General features: G+C 42.5%; 1 protein-coding gene across 1 annotated transcript; it reads right to left on the bottom strand.

Annotated features, from left to right (window-relative positions):
- Positions 1-326: 326 nt before the first annotated feature.
- MED31 (mediator complex subunit 31) lies at positions 327-7,230 on the bottom strand. Its single transcript, XM_075262646.1, has 4 exons — positions 7,175-7,230; positions 6,051-6,125; positions 4,563-4,659; positions 327-1,349 (listed from the first exon to the last, which is right to left on the bottom strand). The coding sequence occupies exons 1-4, from the start codon at positions 7,197-7,199 to the stop codon at positions 1,157-1,159; spliced, it is 390 nt and encodes a 129-aa protein (XP_075118747.1). The 5' UTR covers positions 7,200-7,230; the 3' UTR covers positions 327-1,156.
- Between the last annotated feature and the right edge of the window lie 3,205 nt (positions 7,231-10,435).

Here is a 10,435-nt window from a genome sequence, read left to right as displayed (position 1 = left end):
GTTTTCTAGGAATATAATGCTGAGGACCGTATCCTGAAGGTGGAGGCCTGACACCCAGGAACCCTCTGATCAGCTATTGGAAGACACTGCAAAATTCAGGGGTGTGCTATGGGCTCTTCACAGAACACCAATAAGCACAGCATGTACATTTTGTAGTTACTGTGCTTGGATTGGGGCTTAGCCTGTTCACTTGCATGTGATAATACTAGTCTGTGAAGTGGAAGTAGAGCTCATGTGAGGAGTAGAGGATATATCCTCAAAACGTTACTTGTGGAAAACCCCTTTAAGCTTTTAATAAGCTAATGTCAAGATTTTTTTTTTTTTTATTATTGACATAATCGTCGAAACACATGATAAAAAATACACACATTACAGTATTGTAGAGAAGGAAAACATTTCAGTACAAGGTTGTGGCAATCCACTCAAGTGTATGCCCAAGAAATATCATCTACAACATTCCCCTGTTATAGGAGCTCGGGTAAGTTGTTAGAGGAAACTTCGACAACAAGTTTCTTCCCATGCTTTAGAATGTGGACATGTCAGTGCGGGGGTCTCTCTGGGACTCGGAGAGAAAGACAAAGCAATGCTTCAAGAACGTTGTGCTGCAGTTTGCCTCCTTTGGGTGGGGACGGAAGGGGGGTGACTGGGGCACTGCTGTGCAAGAACAAATATTGAAAGGTATGTAATGCTACACCAGCACCGTGGCACTTTAATTCTCAGGATCGTCAGGGTCTCCGAAGTCATACAAAAGCCAAGCTAACCCTTCCCTTCCACCGGGTAGGAATAACCCCTTAATCTATAAAGGTAAAGAAAACGCAAACATATTCTTATTATATACAATACAGAACCCCCCATCTCCTCTCCCCACAACCAGGGCCCAGGTGTTCTTTATTAACTTCATTTTCTATACTGTAGACTATTCTGAGTCATCTTCTTTGAAAAATCATCATCCAGTCTTTGTGGTCAAGACTTGAGATCTTAACAAATTTGCAAAACATATACAAGTTCATTTTTTTTGCCATTACAGTAAGGGGCAGTCTATGCATCGTATCTGGTGGCTGCTAAGCAGAGGTACATGATATATAGGACAGTACATCATAATGAAGTGGACAGCAGTCACACATGTTGTGTGTGTGTGGGGGGGGGTTAATGTCTTTCACTTCCCAATGGCGTTGTTCTGTGGCTGCTGCTCTGCCAGGGCTTGCTGTAGCCTCATCCTCTTGCGAGAGTAATGCTGCCAATGTAAGATTTGCTGCTCATCAATGAACTTAGCGCACTGAGCATTCACCAGCTCCTTCCGAAAGTGTTCATACTGTAGTAACTCCAGCATGTGCAAGCACTGGGGGTATCTGGAGGCAACAATAAAAGTACACCTGTTAGTGGCAGAATTTATATAAATAAATGAAGACACATGGGCACCCTTACACCACAATTACCATATTGTGTCACCATTTCCACTTCCCCAAAACAGAAAATTTTACACTGCTGCAGTGTATTCATATCTCTGGGCTCAAATCACATTTCTGTTAAAGAGGACCTTTCACCACCTGGAGCACATGCGGTTTTATATACCGCTAGAAAGCCAACAGTGAGCTGAACTACGAGTACTACAGGGGGAGGGGGCGTTCCTCACTGCTCTCACAGTACAGCGCAATAGATGCTACTGTGAGGAAGGGCGTCCCTGAGTGACTGGAAGAAATGCCCTTCTGACAGAGAAGAGCTACAGTACCAGCACCGATAGCTCTTCACCGAGGGCACAGAACGTGAAAGCCAATAGTGCACTGAATTCAGCACGCTGTGGGCTTTCTAGCAGTGTATAAAACCATGTGTCCCAGGTGGTGAAAGGACCTCTAAGTTTCCTGAAACAGAGTGCTGGGCCCATCCTATGGCAAACACCAGAGTCTGTTGGATGCCACTGTCTTATGATGGAGTTTATTGGATTCCACTCTGGTATCCATAATTTTGCCTGAAATATAAGTGCTGCATACTGCGCTACTATTTGCATCAAACATGACCAGAGCTCCTGACAGAACTGAACCTATGTAATAAAATAATGCACATAAGGCACACCTGATAAGGCACACCTGTGAAGTGAAAAACATTTCCGGTGACTACCTCTTGAAGCTCATCAAGAGAATGCCAAGAGTGTGCAAAGCAGTAATCAAAGTAAAAGGTGGCTACTATGAAGAACCTAGAATATAAGATGTATTTTCAGTTGTTTCACACTTTTTGTTAAGTATATAATTCCACATGTGTTAATTCATACAGTCCTATGAAAAAGTTTGGGCACCCCTATTAATCTTAAAGAGGACCTTTCACCATTTTGCCCACAGGCAGTTCTATATACTGCCGGAAAGCTGACAGTGCGCTGAGTTCAGCGCACCGTCGGCTTTCCCGATCTGGGCCCGGTGTGAAGAGCTTGCGGTCCCGGTACCGTAGTGCTCTATGGTCAGAAGGGCGTTTCTGACAGTTAGCCAGAGACGTCCTTCTTCACAGCACAGCCAATTGCGCTGTGCTGTGAGAGCCGGGAGGAACGCCCCCTCCCTCTGCTCGCAGTACTCGTCCATAGACGAGCATTATCAGGGAGGGAGGGGGGAGTTCCTCCCGGCTCTCACAGCACAGCGCGATTGGCTGTGCTGTGAAGAAGGACGTCTCTGGCTAACTGTCAGAAACGTCCTTCTGACCATATAAGAGCTACGGTACCGGACCGTAAACTCTTCACACTGGGCCCAGATCGGGAAAGCCGACAGTGCGCTGAACTCAGCACACTGTCAGCTTTCCGGCAGTATATAGAACTGCCTGTGGGCAAAATGGTGAAAGGTCCTCTTTAATCATTTCTAGTTCTAAATATTTTGGTGTTTGCAGCAGCCATTTCAGTTTGATATATCTAATAACTGATGGACACAGTAATATTTCAGGATTGAAATGAGGTTTATTGTACTAACAGAAAATGTGCAAAATACCAAAATTTGGCCGGTGCAAAAGTATGGGCACCTCAACAGAAAAGTGACATTAATATTTAGTAGCTCTTCCTTTTGCCTCTAGTCGCTTCCTGTAGCTTTTAATCAGTTCCTGGATGAAGGTATTTTGGACCATTCCTCTTTACAAAACAATTCAAGTTCAGTTCAGTTTAAAGGTCGCCGAGCATGGACAGCCCGCTTCAAATCATCCCACAGATGTTCAATGATATTCAGGTCTGAGGACTGGGATGGCCATTCCAGAACATTGTAATTGTTCCTCTGCATGAATGCCTGAGTCGATTTGGAGCGGTGTTTTGGATCATTGTCTTGCTGAAATATCCATCCCCGGCGTAACTTCAACTTCGTCACTGATTCTTGAACATTATTCTCAAGAATCTGCTGATACTGAGTGGAATCCATGCGACCCTCAACTTTAACAAGATTCCCGATGCAGGCATTGGCCACACAGCCCCAAAGCATGATGGAACCTCCACCAAATTTTACAGTGGGTCGCAAGTGTTTTTATTGGAATGCTGTTTTTTTTTGGACGCCATGCATAACGCCTTTTTGTATGACCAAACAACTCAATCTTTGTTTCATCAGTTCACAGGACCTTCCAAAATGAAGCTGGCTTGTCCAAATGTGCTTTTGAATACCTCAGGTGACTGTTTGTGGCATGCTTGCAGAAACAGCTTCTTTCTCATCACTCTCCCATACAGCTTCTGTGCAAAGTGCGCTGTATTGTTGACCGATGCACAGTGACACCATCTGCAGCAAGATGATGCTGCAGCTCTTTGGAGGTGGTCTGTGGATTGTTCTTGACCATTCTTCTTCTCTGCCTTTCTGATATTTTTCTTTGCCTGCCACTTCTGGGCTTAACAAGAACTGTCCCTGTGCTCTTCCATCTCCTTACTATGTTCCTCACAGTGGAAACTGACCGGTTAAATCTCTGAGACAACGTTTTTGTATCCTTCCCCTGAACAACTATGTTGAACAATCTTTGTTTTCAGATCATTTGAGAGCTGGCTGTCCATGCTTGGCGACCATCAAACTTAACTGAACTTGAATTGTTTTGTAAAAAGGAATGGTCCAAAATACCTTCATCCAGGATCTGATTAAAAGCTACAGGAAGCGACTAGAGGCAAAAGGAGGAGCTACTAAATATTAATGCCACTTTTCTGTTGAGGTGCCCATACTTTTGCACCGGTCAAATTTTTATTTAATGCATATTGCACATTTTCTGTTAGTACAATAAACTTCATTTCAGTCCTGAAATATTACTGTGTCCATCAGTTATTAGATATATCAAACTGAAATGGCTGCTGCAAACACCAAAATATTTAGAACTAGAAATGATTAAGATTAATAGGGGTGCCCAAACTTTTTCATAGGACTGTAGTTTTGATGCCTTCAGTGTGAATCTACAATTTTCATAGTCCTGAAAATACAGAAAACTCTTTGAATGAGAAGGTGTGGCCAAACTTTTGGTCTGTACTGTATAATAAAATAGAAAAATATAATATAAATATATAAAAAACTTTTGGATTATCAGATACCACAGAAAATTCTGTTAGATACATATCAGGTACATCTCAGACTTACTTTAAATATTTAGCGTATTCTGGATCCTTCCAGTACAGTAGATATTTTAGGTAATTCACAAATGGTTTCTCTTTGAAATATCCTCTTTGTGCCAGGACTAGAGAAAACAAACAAAAACAAAACATTGGATCAACCCTAGAAGGCGCTTATCTATTGAATGGTATCAGCAGTCATTACAAATAAGAAGTAAAGGGTTAATCCCATCTTACGCTAGGTTCACACTAGCGCCCGGAGTCCGTTCTGAGCTTTCCGTCTTCTGTAATGGCGTTTTATTAGCGTATTATTTTATTGACTTTTTTTTTCAGATTGTGTCCCCATAAGGTCATAAGAGACCTTTGGGGACATCTGATCACTTTTTTTGTTAGGGAGGCTGATTTCCCCTATAACTGAGTTTTCTACATTTAGCCTCAGTTGCAGGAGGAATCCAGCTTCCTGCACACTGTTCTTTACACTTACAGAGCTGATCTGGGTCCTGTAGGATCATGTGACTGCTGGGTCAGAGGGCGGCCCCATCACGGCGTGGCGCATAGCTGTATATACAGCGCTGTATACACAGCGACCGAGAAGGCAGGGACGGGAATAAACTTTCTCTGCCATCTCTCTGGGAGCTCCGGTTGAAGTTACAGCCGGCTCCCAGTGTCAGCAACTGCACGATCTCCGTGCAGCTGCTGTGTTCTGACTGGACGTACCGGCACGTCCTGTCAGAATAAGGCAACCACTTCCCGGACGTAAATAGTCTATGGGCAGTCCGGAAGTGGTTAAAGGGGTATTCTCATGTACATAATCATATTTATAGATAATTAAAAGTTAATTTTTTTTTTGCAAATATAAGTAATTAAAAATTCTGCAAAGTTTTAAAGATTTTCTCTAACTTTCTTAGTGGTGACAGTCTGTTATCTTTATCAGTTTCCAGTGGTTACGACTACTAATGGAGAACTTTCAATGGTCTGGGTCTTGTCAGGAACCCAGCCATGATGTCCCTATTGTAGCCGGGTTTATCAGGCAGTAACACTACATGTATCAGAAGATATCCCGGCCACAATAACGAAATCATGGCTGATTTTCTGACCTTAGAAAGTTTCTGCATTCATGGTCGTATCCACTGGCAACCGATCAAGACAACAAGACTGTGACCACAAGATATTTAGAGAAAATCTTTAAAACGGCAAAATGTTTAATTACTTATATTTGCAAAAATGTTTAACTTAATTTATTTTATTTAATTATCTATAAATAAATTTATAAATGATTATGTACATGGGAATACCCCTTTAAGCCTCTCCAGAAGCAAGGTCAGGAAATATTTACTGGAAATGTAGTGGAAGCTTGGAATAATCTCCCAGCAGATGTACTTGGGAAATCTACAGGAAGTGAATAGAAGTATGCCAGGAATAAACTCATCTATCCTAAAATACAATAATAATAATATAAAGGCAGACTAGATGGTCCAGGTTTTCTTTTTCTGCCAAACCTTTTTAAGATACTTACAATTAAGGTAATTGGGATTTGCCAAACACTGAACGAATTCCAACTCTAACTGGAATCGGATTCTGGCTTGTTCATCTGGGGGGGGGGGGGGGGGGGGGGGAAACAAGAAAAAAACAAAACCACATTTCAGTAGTCACTTGACCAGTATAGAGCATTCTGATATTTTCTGTTTTGGTCAAGGGTTGGGCGATTATGACAAATCAAAAATTACATTTTTTCCTCAATTATGATTAATAAATGATTATTTTCCTTAGTCTCTGATCTATTTCACACAGGCTTTTATTCTTGCGCTAAAAGCTACAATCAACAATTTCTTCATTATAGTTGTGTGGTAAAATGAGAAATTCTGCATAAACTGAACTTAAAGGGCTTCTCCAGGAGCTGAAATTTCCCCACTGTGGGACTATTAAAGGATTATCTTATCTCTTATCTTAAGATAATAGGCACTGGTGATCTATCCAGGATAGAACATTGGTATCATATAGGTCTGGGTTTAGGTCTTGATCAGCTGTTTCGGTCAGTATGAACTGTATGCTATATATACAGCCACTGGCAGCTCTGCTCCTATACATGTGCAAGGGAACAGGGGCTGCAGTTCCATTGCTATTAGAAGTTATATACAGTGTACTGAGCTCCATCCCCTGTAGTAGTGGTGTCTGGAACCGCAGCCCCTTGTAAAGGATCAGAGCTGCTTACGGTTATATACTTTATATGGGGTTTTTGGTGGCTGATCCAGGTGAGGGTGTTGGACCTCGAATGTATACCCCATGAGTTTCCATTATCTTCAGGGCCTGCACATCCCCATAACTCATACATCTGCAATCTCATGTTGAGGCAAAAAATTCACAGTCCTAGTCCCAAACCACTCCCTATCAGTTACTAATACAAAAATAAGGGGGAAATGACAGACATTTACATAACTAGCAAAAATAGCTCCAACACAGACAGGACTGTTACACATAACTAGTCAGGTAAGAAGTATCCAGCCCTGCCTGTAACTGTAGTACTATATACATAACAATGCAATGAGGACCAGCTGCCTCCCCTCATACTGCTGTGCTACATGTGCTTACCGGACACGTCCTTACTACTCATCACATCCGCTGCTTTATACTCTCACGTACCTGTTTCCATTGAACCAGCCGCCATGATTGCCTCCTACGCCAACTATACGATGAGAAAAAGCGCCGGAAGTAGTCGCGTGGATAGCTGACGTATATACCCAAAGGGCGGAAGACGATCCCACATTGGGCGGAAGTGCCTGGGGCATGCGCAGTACAGCTCATGCTCTTGTAGTCGTAGCCCGGGGTGCTTTGTGTGTGAGCTGTGTATACAGAGTGTCTCTCTTGTTATACAGGCGTCATGCCTGTTTAGCAGCCATCCTAATTCACTGAACAGAAGCTACCAATCTCAGAGTGTTCCTGTATAACATAATATGGGGCTGTCCATGAAAAACGTTATGTCGTCCATAAAATAAGCCATACGTGTTTAATAGATGTGGCTCCCACTCCTACCTGTAAAATGAAGCCTCCCGCCCCATCCTCATGCTCTGCTATTTAGCCAGCAGTGAACACTTTCATCAATTGCTGAGATGTATGAAAACAGCGAGACGCTACTACACCATTTGGGCGGGTTCACACCGGGCCAGTGACTGCGTATTTTGGCCCTGATTTTTGGGTGGGAAGCCGCATCAGAATAGGACCAAAATGTGACAGTCGCGGCTTCCCTCTCCGGAGTAGGCCCAAATGAACGGGCGTAGTCTGGAGGGTGCAAGGCGGATGCTGCGGCTGAGTCAGCCACGGAATCCACCTGAAGAAAGGACAGCTCGCTTCATTTTTCCGTGAGCGGGAACACACCGCTCAAGTAAAAAAGAACGTTAGCGGTCTACATAGACCTCTATTGTGAGGGGGCAGATTCTGAGGGGGGTTCGGCGTTAAAATTTGCCCACTCTTGCCTCGTGTGAACGAGCCCTTTCTGTAACTGCCATAGAAGTGAAGAAGATCGATCAAAATAGTATAGACCAGAAAGCCACCGTGTTTCTCTGAAAATAAGACAGGGTCTTATGCTTTTTTTTTTTCCCTGGAAAAAGAACTAGGGCTTATTTTCTGGGTATGTCTTCACTTTTTCTATAAATAACAATTACACATTTGATCGCTTCTTATTTCAATTTTATCAGTGGCAAAACAGCAAAAAAGGGGCAGTTCGTCACTTTAGATTTTTTTCCCCCAGCTACATCATTTACTGTACAGGAAAAAATATTGTTATAAGTTTATAGATCGCAGATGTTTTTGGACACAAGATATACGTGTGTCGCAGTAATTGTTTGTTTTTCACGTATTCTAGGGAAAGGGGGTTATATATATATATATATATATATATATATGTTTTTTTTTTTCTGCTTTATTTATATCTATGGGAGGTTCACTACATTACTATTGAGGCTGGTCAATGGTTGAGACCCAGTACAGTATCTATGGTGGTCACTCTGCTGCATAGCAGTTGCAATCTTTAAATAGGACCTTTCACTTCCTGGGGCACATGCGGTGTAATACACTGCTAGAGAGCCGACAGTGAGCTGAATTTAGCGCGTATCACATTGAAAGCTATAGAGAAAAAGCAGCCCATTCATTTCTATGGGGAGCGCACGTATGCCGGCTCCCATAGAAAGCAATGGGATCTGTTTTAATGCCGCTGATTCGGAACGTGTTACACGTTTCGAATCAGCGAGCGTATACTCCGTGTGAAGGGGCCCTTAAGCTCTTGACTGCAATTCAACAAGTGTTAAGTCATTAATAAGAAGATCATAGTCATTAGATGTTAAGGCATTTTTCAAAGCAATTAAGCTGTCATTAGTAAAGTTCTTATCTCCAGGTTTTTCAGTGAACAACTCTTGATGGAAAGTGTGTGTGTTTTATTAAGCATACCTTCAAAGCAAACTTCACCATCAAGCTCTGTAATCAATTCCTTGTTTTGCAGTTTTTTTTTTTAAAGAAAAATTTAGAGCACTTTTCATTATTTTCCAGGAGTTCATTTTTGCTGTTGAAAATAATTTACTTGCCTCTGCTTTCAGTCTCATCAGCTATTTTCTTTTTGGTGGTCTCAATTCCATTGTCCACTTCTGTACCAGCTTCTTTAAATTTATAGTATGTTTGTAGCCCAGGGTTAAGGTTTTTGAAACATAGTTTCTTCTTTCTAGCGTTTTGCACAAAAAATCTTTTAATTTGAATCTTTGTATCCTCCCTCCACTCCACACTCCAAAAGGCAGGGAAAAGTATTCTGTATGTCTTGAAGTTTTTTTTACAGAATTTCTTAAAGTCTGTAGAAATGGCCGGGGCCCCATGGGCTCAAAAATGCCGCGATTTTCCTATAGCGTTTTACAGTATCTGCAAAGTGGATGGGATTCATGTGAATCTCATGCCCACTTAGCGTTTCAAACTGCATCGCAGACACGCTGCGATTTCCAAAGTGGGTGCAGTTTTGGAAATCGCAGCATGTCAATTATATCTATGGAAACGCCTGCAGCTTTCCTGTAGATATAATGGTAACAGAAAGCTTGTGGAGGAAAACTCTGTGAAATTCCTGTTCAAAGCGCTGCGGGAAGAACCATGATCTGTTCTTGCCGCATTTTTTCCTGCGCTGTGTATCGTCCCGTGGAGCCTTTGTCTTAAAGGAGATTTCCAGGCAGAAGATCTTTTTTATTTTTTATTTTTTTTAGAAAGGTCTGTTAGTGCTAGTGATGGGTTAATAAGTACACCTATATACCTTTAGTAGTGTTAGGAGTGATTTTTGAGTGTCTCTGGCAGTTACTAGCATCCTCTGCCTTTGTTTACAGGGTGTAGCTTCCTGCTGTGAAGCTTCCTGCTACACTGGTTCCGTCTCACTCAGCCGACCTCCTCTCACCCCGTTACAGAACCCTCCCTGTATCACTAGCCTAGTCCCTCCTACTTTGCCTGCCTCTCTAAGCCTAGACCCTCCCAACCTCCGTGTGTCACTAAAACTAGTGATCCTGCCCATTGCTAGCTCCTCCCCTATCTCCCTAGCTAACCTATTCTACCCACTGCTAGAAGACAGGAAGAGGGGGAGTAGTCGTTCCTCTGGACACAGAAAGGCTTGGTAATTATTAATGGGGATAGGGGAGTGGGAAGAGCAATGGTGACGTTCCGTTTCAGAAGTGGTGAAATGGAACATCACCGGATATCAGAAAGGGATATGGTTAATTATAATTTAAATTAAAGTAAATTAGAAGTTAGGTGGGGTCCTTTCTGCTTTCTCACAAGATGGCCCTCCCGTGTAGCGCTCAGGAGAGGAATTATAAGATTCTGTCCCGGTGGTATAGGTGTCCAGTGCTTCTTCATAGGATTTTTCCTGCTGTTTCGGACTTATGC

Source organism: Leptodactylus fuscus, chromosome 2 (assembly GCF_031893055.1).
Source record: "Leptodactylus fuscus isolate aLepFus1 chromosome 2, aLepFus1.hap2, whole genome shotgun sequence".
In the NCBI taxonomy this organism is placed as follows: domain Eukaryota; kingdom Metazoa; phylum Chordata; class Amphibia; order Anura; family Leptodactylidae; genus Leptodactylus; species Leptodactylus fuscus.
This window is presented reverse-complemented; position numbering and strand designations above follow the sequence as displayed.

What these genes read in the sequence shown, in the direction of transcription:
- MED31 (XM_075262646.1), bottom strand. Translation starts at nt 7,199, where the DNA reads ATGGCGGCTGGTTCAATGGAAACAG. An exon ending in AAATCCCAATTACCTTAATT is followed by an intron (nt 4,660 to 6,050) that starts GTAAGTATCTTA and finishes TGTTTTCTCTAG; the next exon opens with TCCTGGCACAAAGAGGATAT. An exon ending in GAATACGCTAAATATTTAAA is followed by an intron (nt 1,350 to 4,562) that starts GTAAGTCTGAGA and finishes TGTTGCCTCCAG; the next exon opens with ATACCCCCAGTGCTTGCACA.